We start from the raw sequence: 16,189 nt of genomic DNA on the forward strand, positions 1-16,189 counted from the left end.
CCTCCATTCCTGTCACCCTATACCTCCTTCCCTTTTTCCCTTATTCCAGGTCCCTCCCAGTTTCGTTTTGTAGGTTCTCCAGTTCTGTGCTTGCCTTCCCTCCCTGTGCATTTTGGTCTTCCCTCCTCTCTACTGCTTTCTGTCCTCTGCTTTTCCTGCTTCTTCTCTTTCTGCCTCTTTTTCCTCCCTTTCAATTCCTTGTGGTTTCTCTCTTCCTCAACCAAGTGAGTGAGCTCTTTCCTCTGGCCCCTCTTCTCTGTGGCTGACTGGCCAGGCACAGAGGAATGGCCCAGCCAGGTTGGACTAGGCCAGAAACCCAACTAGCCCACTGCCGTCACAGACAATGGCCAACCCTGGAGGCTGAAGGGAGTGGAGCAAGAAACCTCAGCAGTGATGGGATAACAGGCTCTTGGAGAATGTTTCCTCTTGATCCCTGTCAGCTGCAGGCTGTGCCCTGAAGCATGAAGGTTTAGAGCCTTCCCAAAGTGCTTGGATTTTTTGTAATGCCTCATTGTCAGGAAGGATTGTTTCCTTGTGAATGTCCCATTTGGTGCATACAGTGTTTCTGCTTGCTGGCCTGGCAGCAAGCAGTGCTAACTGTGGTCTCACATGTTCAGTAGAAGCCATCTGTGCAACTGGTTAGAAAGTTTGTGGTGAACCCTACCTTGCAATGAGCACCAGTGACAAACCAAAGACCAGGAAATGCTTCCCTTTCCTTTCTCAGGAGAACAAGCTCAAGTTCTCAGCCCAGTTGGAAGAGCAGTACAAGGTGAAGATCAACCCCTCCTCCATGTTCGATGTGCAGGTGAAGAGGATTCACGAGTACAAGCGGCAGCTGCTCAACTGTCTGCATGCTATCACCCTCTACAACCGTGAGTGCTGATTCTCGCTGCTCCCTAAGGGTGGGCAGCTGGGCTCACTGGGGAGCTGAGAGCCCTGTCACAACACGAATTGCCAGTTTTCTTTCCCCAGTCACACAGTAATGGGGTGGTTGGGTTCAATCTAGCAAAGTCCTTTGGCCACAGTAGCTATAAGGAGTATAGCTGTGAGGTTGGTGTCCCTAGGAGCTGGGCAGGCGCTTGGCTCCATGGCTCAAGAAGGGGCAGCAGGTAGTCAGATTTGAGGCCTTGGTCCTGTCATCAAGGTGTTCCAGGCCTTGGATCAACTGAAGCTCCAGAATGAAGATTGTAGCCAACCCAGGGCTCTTCCAGCATAATGGGATTTCCTACTGTGAGGGCATCACTCATCCACATAGGACACAGAGCTACCTCAGGTGTGCATTTGAGAACGCCCAGGATCACAGATCGCAATCGTCTTCTACACCTGGTGCCAGGCCCCTTCTGCCACGCTGTCTCCCTGACATAAACACAGGGCAGTACATGTATGAAAACCACCTGTAAGCCCTTGCAAATGAAGCGAGGCCCCTGCACCTGTTTCTGCCTGTGGGGAGAAAAGGATGGCAAATATGGCGTGTGTATATAATGACAGCGCTGTTGTTTGGCCCTCACCAGGTCATGCATAGATGCCTTCAGAATGAGACGTTGTAGACCAGAGCAACAGGGCTGTCACCTGGATAAATAATGTGTTTGTGCTGATGTGGTTGACCCTTTACACGGGTGTACACAGGGAGAGTACAGATGCCATAAGGCCCTTTCCCAGGATCACTTCTGGTGTGGAATTGCTCATGAAAGAATAGGGTAAACACCATGCAGGTGCAAGCTGTACCAGGACAGAGGTCACATGTCTGCAACTTACTCAAGTATAACAGCTCAATACAACAGCAAATTGCCAGCTCCCCTGCTCCCCAGTGGCAAGGCATAGTCATAAGCCCAGAGTCTGCTACTCTGGAACAGTCTGCTTGTCTGTCTTTTCTGGAGTTTAACTCACAGTGGTGCACAGGACTCATGTAAATTATATCACTATAAATGTTCTCTTCCTAGACCCTGTAGAAGGCAATAGCTGGACCTTGGGATCTCTGCCCTGGCTGATGTGCTTGGGATGGGGTGGAGCCAACATAATACTCAATCCCTGCCTTCCTCCCCTGCCCTTCCCTTCTGCATGGCAGCCCAAGGGAGCTGTCCTGCCTTTCGCCTTGCAGAGGTTGACTGCAGAGGCAACAGGCAGGGGGTGGAGTTCAGGTGCTTTCTGCTCCCCTGTCCAGGCATACAGCCAAGCAGCATTTAGACAGCTACAGGCGTTTGTTTCCAGCAGCACTGATTCCCTCTTCAAGGGCAGGGCATTCTCCAGGCACACTGGTCCCCAGAGGTAGCACCATTTAGCATTATAACTCTGGGGAGCAGAGCAGGAGACGGAGAAGGAGCTCCCTGGGTATCGCATCCAGGGGCCTGCCAGCTCAGGCTCCACATCTGAGTATTACATTCTAAATTGACTGGCCTGAGGAAGAAGGGAAGAAAGGGCCAGACCAAAAGCTGGGTTGGTTTCCTTATACCCAGCTTGTTTAAATCCACCCTGCTCCTAGTGGGCCTGTGGGGAGAATGGAGCTTCCTGGGTCTGTCGTCTTTCTCTTTTCCCTCAGCACATCTGCAGGGCACCTCCCTGCTTGCGCTCAGGCCATGAGGATGTTGGAATTGTTGAGATGCCACATGGGTGCTATGTGTACCCATAGACACATAGACCATAGGCTGGACCTCTGTTGGGGGTGGGATGTTCCAGGTTAAAGTATTTTAGTTTGGAAATGCTCCTGGTCCTCAAGTGCTCTTGACTGGGGTTGGGGGTAGGGCTGCTATTCTATAAACTTGTACAAGCAGATGCAGCTCGGCATATGGAGAGACACTTCTGGGTGGTGGTTTAGACTGCAGGCTCCTTGAGGCATGGGCTGTCTCTGTGCTTAGCCTGTACAGCGCTAGCACCATGGGGTCTGGACCTGGTGGGCACCCGTCCCCACACCATGCTAGCAGTGATGCCGTCTGTGACTCTTCACAGCCTGCTCATTTACCACTACTGTTTCCTTCCTCGTCTTGCAGGTATTAGAAGCAACCCAACCAAATCCTTTGTGCCAAGGACTATCATGATTGGTGGAAAGGTAACACATGCCCTTATAGCTTGAGACTGCTGTCCTGAGCCCAGGTGCTGCCCTGTGCTTGGGGGATTTTGTCAGTGCAGGTCAAGAGTGGGCTCGGTCATGGGCTCTGGGCTTCTAGTGTGCAGTGACAGCTTAGTCAGGGCGCATCTACACCCAGCAGCCTCCCGTTCTTGGTGCTGTCTAGGTACTTCAGGTAGACCATCATTGTGAAGGAGGAGGGCTGGCGGGGTTGCTGCCAACCTCAAGTCACCTTTTATGGGGGAACAGCTTGGTCTGGGGATGCACAGTCTCCTTATTATGCAAACATTTGTCCCGAGGGCATGGGGCCTGCTCCAGAGTTCCTTCCGTCTGCTCCAGCAGGCATGAGGCAAAGTTCCCCTCTTCCCCTCAGTGACATTCACATCAGGCTGCTGCCACTGAGATTGGTAAGGTGGCTGTCTCCCAGCCCCAGCCCCCTGCCACAGGAGCCAGAGCAGAAGCTGGAGCTGGGAGAGTCATTCTGCTGTTCCTGCTCTGCAGCTTGTCATCCTGAGCAGTGCTTGTTCCCCATAGTGGGAAGAGATGGCAGCTTCTCTGCAGAGGCAGCCCCTTGGAGAGGATTCATGGCATGTGTCATTGTGGCCTTCTCCACTGACCAAGGCCTTTGCAAATCTATTTTTAAACAAGTTTGGTGTTGTGCCATGTGTAGGCCCATGGCCTGCCTTTGCTTAAGGCAAAGCAAGCAGCATAGGCATCCAAGCGAGTGGCCCGGGCAATTTGGCTTATCTGATTGGACTCATGAAGACATCATTTCTTTTCATTTCTTTATTAACCCACCCTCCTCCCCTGCAGGCAGCTCCTGGCTACCACATGGCAAAGATGATCATCAAACTGATCACATCCATTGGGGAGGTTGTCAATAATGACCCTTACGTGGGAGACCGGCTCAAAGTAATCTTCCTGGAGAACTACAGGGTGTCCTTTGCTGAGAAAGGTGAGGTAGCAAGGCAAGGAGGGGCCTTTTATGGTGGGTTGTGATCGTCACCATCCAGAGTTGGAGGGCAAAGTGGGGAGCTCGATTCCCTTTCAGCTTGGTGAGCAAAGCTGTGTGGACAGCAGGGGTCAGGGTAGGGGGAATACAGACTCCATGTGCTGGGCGAAAGGGCTGAGTGAGGGGCAAGTGTTTACCTAGGCTCAGGACCTCCAGCTGTGCATCATCATTAGGGCCGGTTTTAAATTGCAGGCTCAGTTCTCGGTGCGGCAGCTCCTTTACTTTTGGAGTACCCTCTTGCACCCCATCACCACTGATTGGTGGAGGGACTCGTTGACCCTGCTGCTTGTTGCTTGCTTCTGATGGCCAGGAGGTGAAAACTACAGTTTTAAACATGCCACAGTTTTTGCTTCCTGTCTGGTCAGTAGCAAGCAGCGGGAGGCCAAAACTGCAGCATATTTAAAACCACAGTTTTTGCCTCCTGGCCATCAGGAGCAAGCAGCAGGACTGATGGGCCCTTCCACCAAATAGCAGCAGCAGGGGGCCGCATGGGAGGAACTCCAGGATTAAAGCAGCTGCGATGCCATGAGCTGGGCCCACAATTGAAACCAAGCTCTTATCAGTGGTGTATTCCATGAATAGAGGGGATCTCTCAGGTCCTGGAAGGCCTTTGAAAGTCCCAGGCCCCCTTCTTCCTCCAGTAGTCCCTCTTTTACTTCTGTCTCTGTCAGGCAGCCAGGACTCTGTTCCTTTCTTCCTCAGAGGTGGCCTTTGGTAGGGCTCCTCTGGGTGCCAGCAATGGATACTGCTGCCTCACTTCTTACTGTCCCAGAGCAGAGTTGATGCTCATTGTTGGCCTTATTTCCTCTGTTGCACAAACCTCTACCTGGTCCCAGCCAGTTCAGACCCCATTCTCTAGCACCCCTGGGAGGATAAGGGTCATCAAGACCTGACTGAGCCAAGGAGGGGTGTATGTGGCACCTGCCTGGCTTTGGCTCCTGGTGGCAGTCTTACAGTGGAGCAGCCCTTCCTAGCTGACAGGTGGTCTCTAGGGAGAGGGTCACCCCCTTCAGATGTGGGCTGATGGCTCCATGTCAAAGCTGTGGACATGTAGCACAGAGTGCAGCTGTAGGACAGAGACATCAAGACAGCCTTCATCCCCTGTCCTGGGCCTGCTCTCTACTGAGCTGACAGCTTGAGCTCAAGCCTGCTCCTCAGCCACCTGCCAGTCACAGGCTCCTCCCTCTGTCTTCCCTATTGCAGTGATCCCTGCATCTGACCTGTCCCAGCAGATCTCTACAGCTGGGACAGAGGCCTCAGGTACTGGGAACATGAAGTTCATGCTGAATGGTGCCCTCACCATCGGCACCATGGATGGCGCCAACGTGGAGATGGCAGAGGAGGCTGGTGAGGAGAATCTCTTCATCTTTGGCATGCGGGTGGAGGACGTGGAGGCAATGGACCAGCAAGGGTTAGTATTGCTATATTGAGCCCAGGGCACTATAGGCTGTGGCAGTCTGAGGTGCTGGCCTGGGCTGGGAACTGGGCTGCATGAGTGACACTTCTGCCATAGGCACAGCTCTGTTCACCCCCAGCTGAAGAGGCCAGGATGGTGAAAGCATAGGTCTGCTGGCAGAGCCAGGGCTTCTGCACATCCCTGGCTGGGAACCCAGGGGCCACAGGCAGCGCCAGCTTATGTCAGCACAAAGGTGTTTTGGCCAGAATGGCTCACTCCAGCTCCAGGCTGCCGTCAGCTCCCTCAGACAGCACCATTCTTGAGTGGGTGGGGCAGGGTCCTCAGAAGAGGTTTGTCATGTGTACAAAAGGCTGTTAAAACAGACCCCCTTGCCCACTCCCCAGGCTATGCCTACAGCAAATGCTGCCAGGTGGACCTGGCTGAAGTTGCCTTTGAGAATGAGCTGGGGGTGGCTCAGTCACATAGGGGCTGAGGAAGATCTTACTCCAGGCCTTTGTCTTGCAAAGCAAAGCCCAGTCAGTCAAAGAAAGGATTTTGGCCCAAATGCACAGGGGCTGTTCAGGGGCCCACTCCCACTGTAGCCCAGGGTGTGGGGCACTCGACTGCCTTTGTGGGGTATGCCCCCAAAAGCTCCTGTCCTGATACAGGGGTGCAGGGTGTAGCCATGTTGGTCTAAAGACATAGGCAGACAAGGTTCTTTGGGTAAATCTGATATATTTTATTAGACCAACTTAGATAGTTGGAAAAATTCTTCTTTGCAAGCTTTCGAGTACAAATACCCTTCATCAGGCTGAGGAAGCCTCTGCCAACTGGTCTGTGCTCTTCCTGGATGTCCTGATACAGAGTTTTGTCTCCATGATATTTCATGTTCAGTCTTGCAGCTTGTAGTGGAGATAGATCTATCTAGTGGAGATGCTGGGTACAGCAGAAGGCATAGCAGTTTCCCTGCTCCCCAGATGATGAAAGCCCCTTGGTCAGGGCTGTGCCTACACCAGGGGGGTTCCCAGCAGAGCTACATTAACCTGGTGGGGAGGTGGGGGTGATCTTTCCTGCATGTCCCTTGCTGACTGAGCTGTGCAGGCTGAGCCCTGGCACAGGGGTTGTCCTGTGGGCTGCAGCATGAGGCCATCCCATCCTGCATAGGTACAACGCGAAGAAATACTATGATCGCCTCCCTGAGCTGAGGCAGGCCATTGACCAGATCAGCAGTGGGTTCTTCTCTCCTCGGGACCCTGGCTGCTTCCACGATGTTGTCAACATGCTGATGTACCACGATAGGTAAGTGGTAGCACACTCATCCCTTCTGCTTTTGAGGCATCCCCTACGTCATTGTCTGTCCCACCACACCCCCGGCTGCTTCCCATTATGGGGTTTGTCCAAAGGCCACAGCAACCGAAGAGAAGACTTTTGTTGGCCCCATGGGCTTTAAATGAAGGCCTGGGACACAGGCATTTCATCCACCTCTGGCTGCCCCTCTGTTGCAGTATCCCCCTGCTGAGGGAAACAGCAGTATGTGGTCATGAAATCTGAAATGGCATTATGTGGTCAGAGAAATGAGACCAGAGCTCACCCACCGCCTTAACAATGTTTTCCTCCTCCCTTTCCTGGTCCCATTGTCCGCCCTGAAGTTGTACAGGCCAGACGTGGCACTGCCGCAAATGCAGCCATGCTCTGGGCTTCCTACCCCAACCCAGTGCTGTGGGCAGTTGCTGTGCCCAGGGGACACCACAGCAGCCCTGAGATGCTCGGGTTCTCATCCAGTGGCTCTGGTCTCCTGGGTGCAACACAGCCAGGCCATAGCAAACAGCCACATACAGTCAGGCACCCAGTAGGGGCCTCTCTGGTGCTGTGGACTCCACTCACTGTTAGCAGCCAATATCTCAACGTACCACAAAGGGACCTCTCTCTTTTCTGGCTTTTCCTATGAGCTGCTGATGGCCAGGGTAGAGCCCCTTGATCTGTATGTCCCCATCATGAATGGTCCTAGCTCCTGGTCCCACAAGTGGGCCCTGGTTGGGTGAGGTGTGAGCCAGGCCCTGACCTCCAGAGTTCTTGCTGTAGTAGGGAGAGCCAGCTCTGTGGCTTGGCATAAACGGTCTTCTCCTTCCAGCCAGGCTGGCTGGTGTGGAAAGGGCTGCACCTCAGAATGGTAAAGGGAGGTATGTGGCCCTTTAAGCCCCTCTCTGTTAGAGGTAGGAGATGTCTTTATGGGATGTGCAGGGGATGTTCTCTGAGCAAAGGAGCCTGGGCCAGATGAGCTGCTCCTGAGCCTTTCTGCTCTTCCTCACACATGGATGAGGCTTCTGCAGGACCCATGGGAGCAAGCTGTGAAGACACCCTTGTCCCTTCCCTGGGCTGGCAGATCAGACCGGGAGCCAGGCACTGGGCTTTGCCACGCACTGGGTGGAACACCAGGGTCATTCTTCCGAGCTCTGGTTCCTGGGGCAGCCTCTGACACTGGAGAACAGCCGAGGCAACTCTAGTGCAGAGGTTCCCAAACACCAAGCTGTGGCCCAGTACTGGGCTGCAAAGGGTTGGCTGCCAGGTCATGGCACGAGCTCCCCACTTGGACCTCTGTCCACCCACCTGGGCGAGCAGCTTCCACTGCCGACCGTCATGTGGGGTTAAATCTGGGCAGTGGGAGGGAGGGAGGCAGCTAGCTTCGTGTGCCCTGTGCTGGTCCACAGTATAAAAAAGATTGGGAACCACTGCTCTAGTGCTTTCCACTCTATCAGGAAGCCCTGCCACACAGTTTGTCCCATCCCTGCACCGTGGGGACAGGACAAAAAGGAAAAGGATGAAATGGCAACCAGGAGGGATTTAGGTTGGGGACTAGGAAGGACGCTGCCACTTGGAGGGTGGTTTGGCACTGGGGCAGATTCGCTAGGGAGGCTGGGGAGTCCCCATCACTGGAGAGGTTCTTAAGAGTAGGTGGGGCGGACACTTGGTTGGTGTGGTTCAGATTAGGGCTGGTCTGCTGAAGCAGCGGTGGGACTAGATGGTCTCCTGAGGGTCCTGCCAGGCCTGCATGTGTCTGATGCTGTGTGGTGTGTTGGCTTGAGCCACTGAGCAAAGATGGCAGCTTAAATTCAGCCACTCTCTCTCCTCTGCTTGGGTTTCAGGTTTAAAGTGTTCGCTGACTATGAAGCCTACATCCAGTGCCAGGGCCAGGTTGATGAGCTCTACATGGTAAGGTTGTGGAGCAAACAGTTGCATGCTCAGAAATAAGGGCAGCAAATGTAGAGACCTGGTTTGTGCTTCTGCAGGGCCCCATCCAATTCAGGGGGCAGAAGCAGCCCTCCTGACACAAGTATTTCTGTCAGCATTGTAGCATTGGCATTATGGTTTATTCACAGAGAAATGTCTCAAGGCTCCAACCTGCCTCCTCACTAACCTTGCACTGCTAGTGGGTGGGGGGCCAGCCTCAGCCTCAGGGATACCCCCTCCTGCCTCTGCGTTATTTCAGACTGGCCTTGAGAGCTGGCTCATAGGCAACCCGCAGAGCATCTCTGTCCTGGCAGGATGTTATCAACTGCATGTAATATCTGTAATTCAGGTGCCTAGTAGAATACGGAGCACTTAAGAGTAACTTCAGTCTCTTTAATGAACTTACAACTGTGCTGGACATATGCCATACATCAGTGACTGGCTTAGTACCTGTGGCTGTGTATCTGTGCCCCATCGTGCCAACAGCCATCTCCTGTCTCTTCTCTGAGCCCATTTCTGTCTCTAGGCGCTGAGGCTGGAATTGTGCCATGAATACAGTTTTCACAGTGATGATGGCTGATGAGCCGCTGGCTCAGAGCCACTGGCCACAGCTCTCTGAGCTGTTTCCTGAGAGAATCCATGTGGGCCACAGTCGGAGCCACCCCCAGGAGGCCATGCTGAGGGTGCCAAGCTGGTACTCACAGCCCAGAATGGAAGGGGAGGGACCCATGAGAGCCTTGTTGGGATGTTATAAGCTACCTGCTGGATGGTGCCGATGACCAGGGCCCGAGGTGTAACACGTTGATGTATCCTCTCCTTCGCAGAACCCCAGGGAGTGGACCAAGAAAGTGATCAAGAACATCGCATCCTCTGGCAAGTTCTCCAGTGACAGGACCATCACGGAGTATGCCCGGGAGATCTGGGGGGTGGAGCCTTCTGCTCTGAAGATCCCACCCCCCAACCTCCCCAGGGAATAGCCTGTGCAAGCTGTGCACGGCTGGCTGGTTCAGGCCTCAGGTGCTCCCAGGTTTGCACAAATGAGATCACAGGCATTTAACTGCCCGTCACCAGGCTCAAATCTATCCAATATGGTGTTTTCCGTAGATAGAGGACGGTGCTTTATCGTAGGAATGGGGGGAGATGCTGGGAGGATTCCTTGCACGGGGAAGTGGGAGGAAGGTCTCGATGGAAAGCACAGAAGGGAATTCAGTGACGGACACAGATATCACGTCATGCTAACCCACGTGCATGCGCTGTGCATTGCTCTGAACATGGTGGCAGCCAGCTGGTTGTCCTGTGGCTATGCCCCACATTAGACCAAGCGCTTAATCAGAAGCTTTAGTCACCCCCCCCCTCAGCCTCCCTCCTGTGCCATCCTCTGGGACGCGTGCAGAAACCTCCCTTCGCCAGGCTACGCACCTGCCTCCCCAGCCATTTTGAGACAATGGGCAGGTCCCCTGCCCTGCCCTCTAAAGCATCCGAGGTGTGGCACTGCCTAAGCTGGGCGGCCTGTTTCTGACACCACGTGACTCAGCTCCCCAGGCAAGGAAGCTGTCCTGCTCTCTTGTGTCTCAAAGGGGTGTCTCATTTTGGTGCTGTGGTGGAAAGGAGATAGAGCCCTTCTAGCCAGGAGGAAGAACTAGGCTTTCTCTTTGTATTACAGCTAGGAGCCTTGTGGGAGGACTGGTAGCCATGAGCGTGAACAGCATCCCTTCTCCTGCTCCACTGTTGCTTAGCCCAACAGTGCGTTTTGGGGATGTGAAAGGGGGCATGTGCCAGGCTCCAGCAAAGTGCAGCCCTACCCCTGCTCCCAGCAGTGAAGTGTCTGAGGCCCCGTGGACTGGTCCCAACTGAGCAGAGAGTAGCCGCCGGCTGCTCAATCGGGAGGTGCTGCTCTCTGACCTGTCATGAGCCTGGTGGCCTTGGCTGACCAGGGGCGGAGGCACAGCCCATGGATTCTCCAGGGAGCAGCCCCTGTGTGCCATCTACCACAGCCACAAGTGCCATGGCTCTGTGGCCTCCTCTGGGGACCCTGTGGGCGGATATGCAGAGCTTTGCTCCCTTGCAGGGGCAGGAAGGCACTAATGAACTAGGGACAAAGGCAGAGGGGGATGCTTGTTCCCAGCTCTGCTGTTATGACCATCTCACTTTGCACTTCGTAAAAAACATGGGCCCCCAGGTACAGAGCAGCGCCTGCATGTGGCCCCCTCATTCAACCACAAGAGGCAGCTGAAGAGGCAGTCTTCACGTTGACAGCTTTTGTCTTGAGCAGCAGTGTTCATGAGGACCGGAGGCCAACTTAGTTACCAAAGTAGACTGCTGCTGGGCCTGGTGCCCTCTGCTGTGGCCCCAGCATTGCTTGAGGCTGCTCAGTATGTTTCAGTCGTTTCCCCTCTGTGAGGAGGTGGAGCTGCTGTTCCTAGGTTTTCCTCACCTTCAGGGTAGCACATTTTCCCCCAAAAAGCTCTAGTGCCTACTGGCTGCCCAGAGGAACCTGCAGTCACTCCCGAAGCAGGGCTTGTCCTAGTATGGGGCAGCTCTGGACATGGCCATTCTGCAAGCCCCAAGCCTGCTGCATCAGTGCTACAGCTGCAGCTCTGGACAAGGTGGGGGAGTAACAGAACACCCTTTCCCGGGGTGGGGGTTAGCCCTTTCCACTGGCACGGGGAGGAACTGGCTTGTTCTTGCTCAGCTCCAGTTAAGCTCTGGACAAGGTCACACGAGCATCCTGGGGCAGAATTGTGCCTGTTTCTGTGCTGGCAGATGGGTTTGCTTGTGGGATGTGCCCATGCCAGAACCTCTAGCTGCAGCTAGTGTCCTCAGCTGCATTTCCCAGCACAGGAGCAAGGGGCTGTTAGTTGGCTTTAACTGCCTTCGTCCTGACACCTTCCTGCCCTGCTCCAGAAGCTCTAGAGTTTGCTTGAAGTTGCAAGTCACTAGGCAAAAATAACTTGTGTGCTGAAGATGGGGACAGCTCGAGCCTGAACCCTGCAGAGTGCAGTGACGATAGAGTTCAGCTTTCCTGGCTGAGGGGGAAGGCAGAGGAGATGAACTGGGCCTAGAAGAAGGGTCTCCACCTCTTAGGTCAGGACACTGAAAGCCCCAAGGCTGTGTGTCCCTCTCATGCACAGGCAACTTTAATGGCTTATGCTTTGTTAGTCCACATTGATCGTAATTGGCTAAAGTCAGCTGCTCGTTCAGCGCCTCCCCCCACACACTTTATGTGGCCATAATTTTAAATTGCTACTGTTGCCAGCATGAGAGACCTTGCTGCCTGTCACCCTGTCCAGAACCAGCATCCATCTGCGCAGCACACCCCAGCTCCCTGGAGCAGCGTCCTGGGGGGATTTGTACATCTTCTAGACACACAACTGACATGTCAGGCTCCCTTGCCTGCATCGTGCTTTTCCCTGGTCCCACCTATAGCACTGTACCCCCACAACATTCCTAGGGTTACCAAGGCTGGTTGTCCTGAGCTGTTGGGAAGAAACCATTTGGCTGTTAACTGCATCAATACCATGGAAACTAATCAGGCAGTGTCTGGTACACATTCACTTAATGCTTTGATTAATGAATCACGGTGCTACACCCATGGATACACATAAGGATGCAGAGTGGTGACCTCCCATTTGCCCAGGGACAATAACATGCTTACTCTGGTCAGAAGATGAATTTTAAAAAATTGCAGGTCTGTTTTTCCAATAACCAGAGCAACCCCAAGGTAATTTCACTCGTAAGTTTCCTAATGCTGTCAGAGTCCTTGAGTCTGCACTCCTGTGTCTGATCCCCAGTGTGTGGTATTGCAGCTGCATGGAGATGTTCATCTACTCCCACTGTGTTTAGTTGATCTGGATTTGCACTTGCTGGACTGTTGACTTGCTACTGCCATTTTACCACCTGCATTCCCTGAACTGGGATATTTGAACTGTACAGATGGCAATGGCACTTTCATCAGGCGCCTGGGTCATAGACCTAGTAGGACCATTTTCCAGGAAGGTGTCAAACTTCTGGCAGCCCAGCCTCTTCCTTATCTGCCTCTAATCAGATGTGCAAATAGATGTATTCATTATTGCAACCCCTGGACTTGTGTTCCAACATTAACTCTGGGGCTGTGTGTAGTGTATTGTGTATACTGTACTCTCCTGTGTATTAGAAACTGATTAAAACCACAAGAATGCTCTCCTTTTGTGTTCCAGTTCCTGGGCTCTCAGGCCAGTAACCAGATCAGGTTCTGGGCCAGTGACACCGGATGCACTGACATAAGCCTCAGAACCTGATCCGTATGGCTCAACAGTGGAGCCACAAGTCATGCAGAGAGTTGGACCAGCCTACCTCCTGAGATCCCTGCCAACCCTAAGGGCATTTTTACATGTGCTCCAGGAGGCATTGGGGGAGGGGCTTTAATTAGTGAGCCATGCTAATTAAAAGAACCCGAGCATCACATGCATCAGTGTCCCCGCACAGAAAAATGGCAGCAGGGTGCTTTGAACTAAGGTTAGTCTAACAAGCTTTCATTCAAAGCATCCTGTTGCCATTTTTCAGCATGAGGACACTGATGCACATGATGCTAGAATCTGCTGGAGCACATTAATTCAGTCTGCTGGAGTGCAGAAATTAATCAGGTCTGCTGCGACGCACTGGATTTCCAGCACATTGAAGCAGGCTCCCTGCATGTGTATGGAACCCCTGATTGTCTATGATCCTACGCTACTTTTTCCTTGCACCTCCTGGTGAAAGCCACATCCATATATACAAAAAAGTCCTGGGCCTGCCAGCAATAGCTGTGTTTTCCTATGAGCCTGGGTGAGACTAGCCTCCTGGGAATTTGGTGGGGTATTGATCCTTGCCCCACAGCAGCAAACTCTTAAAACGGCCTGAACAGGCAGGCAGGACTGAATGGCATCATCTCAAGAGGTGAAAGTCCTGGGTTTGAGTGTGAAGCCCTTTGTTAGCAGCTTGCCTGCTACAGAACCTGTCCCTTTCCCTTGGTCCATCTACCATCGCCATCCTTGGAGCTCCTGTAAGGGTAAGGGCATGGGGGGGGCATAGCATGGTATGTGGCAGGGAAGCAAATAGTGCATCGCAAAGGGCACTGCTTGGGAAAAAATCTTGGACACAGTGAGGCATGTGTGGAGGGCATCCTCTGACATGACAGCACCTAGTGGACTAAGAGCAGTTGAACTAGAAACAGCATGAGTGTCCCAAACTGTCCCTTCAATGTCCCACAACACCAAATGAGTTCTTTATCTGGCCCTTCCTGCTGAGCCACCAGGGCTCATGTTAACTCTCTCAAATTTGGAGTCTGGATGCTGCAGCTGAGTCAGGTCGTAGCCCCTGCCCTCCTTCAGTGTTCAGCCCCACTTGCAGTCGCATCTTAGTAGAGGAAGCCACCAACCCCTAACCCTCCCTCCACCATCAGTGTTAACATCCAGTGCCTATGCTGCAGTGCTGTGGCTGAACAAACTCCCAGCTTCTGGCTGCTAAAATATCCCACTCTGGGTTGGCAAGTGGGGCTTATCAACAGGCAGGATGCACCCTACCCAAGGCTGCCATATGGAGGAGGTGAACACAGTTTACAGCTGTTTGTCCTCTGGGCAGAAGAAGCAGAGAGCAGTCCCAGGGAATAGCTCCAGATATTCTGGAGGCAGGACTATGGCCAGCACAGTGAAAATCAGCCACGCAGGCCTGAAATCCATGTAGAACAGGGTTGGTGCAAAACATCCACCTGAGACCATGGGCCACTGAGCCACTCACTTATCAGAACTGCAACTGGAACATATAAACACTTGCTTCCTGAGGTGAGGATAAAAATGCCCCCAGGTGCCTGCTAGCTTCACCTGTCTTACTTGAGCTATTCCATCCTACCTGCCCACTTCCCAAACCCAGGTTCAGCTGCTCTTGTACAGCCACAGTTCAGCTACAGGCTGTTGTGTCATGTTCTGCCCCTTAATAGTTCAATAGCATCAGTTCCTGCTTCTCAACCACTTCCACACATGCACACTTTAGGCCAGTGGTACTCAACCTTTTGGCCCCGCAGGGCAACTGAGTGGCACGGGGCATGCTGTAGGTCACAGTTCAACCTGGATCTGGACAACACTGCCCCCACCTGGCCCTCTGTGCTAGGGTCCATGCCCCAGGATCCCACACTACCCCTGCCCAGCCCTGCACTCTCAGATTGGGCCCTGGGCCCCCACACCAGCCCACTGGTCTCTGAATGCCAAGATTAGGCTGTGGGGCCCTGCACAGCCCCTACCTGACCCCCACACACTGGGACTAGCCCAGGGTTACATGCCACCCTGCCTGTCCCATGCATGGGGATCAGGGCCCCAGGATCCTAAGCCTACCACTCCTGTGTTCCAATGTTTACTACAGCAGAGCCATGCTCAATAGGGCCTAAATAAAGCATATACTGAGCATCCCATGAGACGGGGTCCTTACAATAGCAAAGAAGTTTTCAGGATCCTTCCCTTCCACACAGGCTGCGTACCCCCCAGCTCTGTACACACACAGAGATACCATGACAAAGCCTCCCCATGGCTGCTTCTTGTTAGACTGATCAAAGCATCGTGTGTCATCAGAGGTCAAGCAGCAAAATGGGACGCAGATAGAGCTCAGAAGTGCTGTGATGTCTATATATGGTGCCTTGCAACTGGCTCTGGTTGGTCCCAGGCTATCAAATTTTACTTCTGGCTCATGCTTCACCACTGTCTTCAGAGATTTAAAAAACAACAAAAAAGAATGACAGGCAGGTCAAACTGGAGTGATCAGAAGTCAATCATTTTAATAAAACTACACACTTTTAGATAAACATTTCAATTTAAATTTCACAGTACATTACTGGCCTAATAACTGGAACGTAGGTGTTGAAATAAACAACAACACTGGTTCATGCTTTGGAATCTAATCTTTGTCACGTGGGAAAAGTCAACATTTCTGTTTAAGTCTGTAATTTAACATGAGTCAGATGACAGCAGCAGCATTAGATGGAATGTACAGTTGGTTTTATAAGGAGCCAAACAGTGTCCTGTGCTATCAGTGCAATAAATAGAAGTGTATTATCAAACAAACTGTAAGTGGTACAGTTAGCTCCTAAGTATTATGGGGCAAAAATCTTAGTATAACCACACTACAGCAGAAAGTCTCAGTACAAGAACAAGCTACCGTCTGCTTTGTAACAATTATGAGCCTGTAGATATAACTTGGATACATGCTGGGCTGTTTATGCTATGCTGTACACAACTGCATTAGTGAACAGACCCCTTTAGTGTTAAGGCTGTAAGGTTCACTGCTGAACACTAGGAACTAAAGCTACTCAGCCCGGTATTGTAAGTTGATGGAATGAGGTTGTTTGAATGAGTCTAAACGAGTCTGGGAGCCCTGCAAAGCCCTTCCCAGGTACAGGGCCCAAAATTCAGTACATGGCATTCTCCCCCAAGCCACTCTGCTCCGGGGTGGGAGTGCAGGAGCTTGGATGCTGCTGAGGATGGGGGGG

At 52.7% G+C, this 16,189-nt stretch overlaps 1 protein-coding gene across 1 annotated transcript in view; it reads left to right on the forward strand.

Moving 5' to 3' along the window:
• Positions 1–12,879, forward strand: part of PYGB (glycogen phosphorylase B) — a gene marked incomplete at its 5' end in the record, with an annotated part of 38,206 nt that extends 25,327 nt beyond the window's left edge. Inside the window, 7 exons of the mRNA XM_019548551.1 lie at positions 725–872; positions 2,985–3,043; positions 3,875–4,016; positions 5,277–5,484; positions 6,634–6,768; positions 8,613–8,679; positions 9,522–12,879. Of these exons, the coding sequence (XP_019404096.1) occupies positions 725–872; positions 2,985–3,043; positions 3,875–4,016; positions 5,277–5,484; positions 6,634–6,768; positions 8,613–8,679; positions 9,522–9,674 (912 nt within the window). The remainder of the gene's footprint in view (positions 1–724; positions 873–2,984; positions 3,044–3,874; positions 4,017–5,276; positions 5,485–6,633; positions 6,769–8,612; positions 8,680–9,521) is intronic.
• Between the last annotated feature and the right edge of the window lie 3,310 nt (positions 12,880–16,189).

Source organism: Crocodylus porosus, unplaced genomic scaffold (genome assembly GCF_001723895.1).
Source record: "Crocodylus porosus isolate Cpor-Errol unplaced genomic scaffold, CroPor_comp1, whole genome shotgun sequence".
NCBI classification, from domain to species: Eukaryota; Metazoa; Chordata; order Crocodylia; family Crocodylidae; genus Crocodylus; species Crocodylus porosus.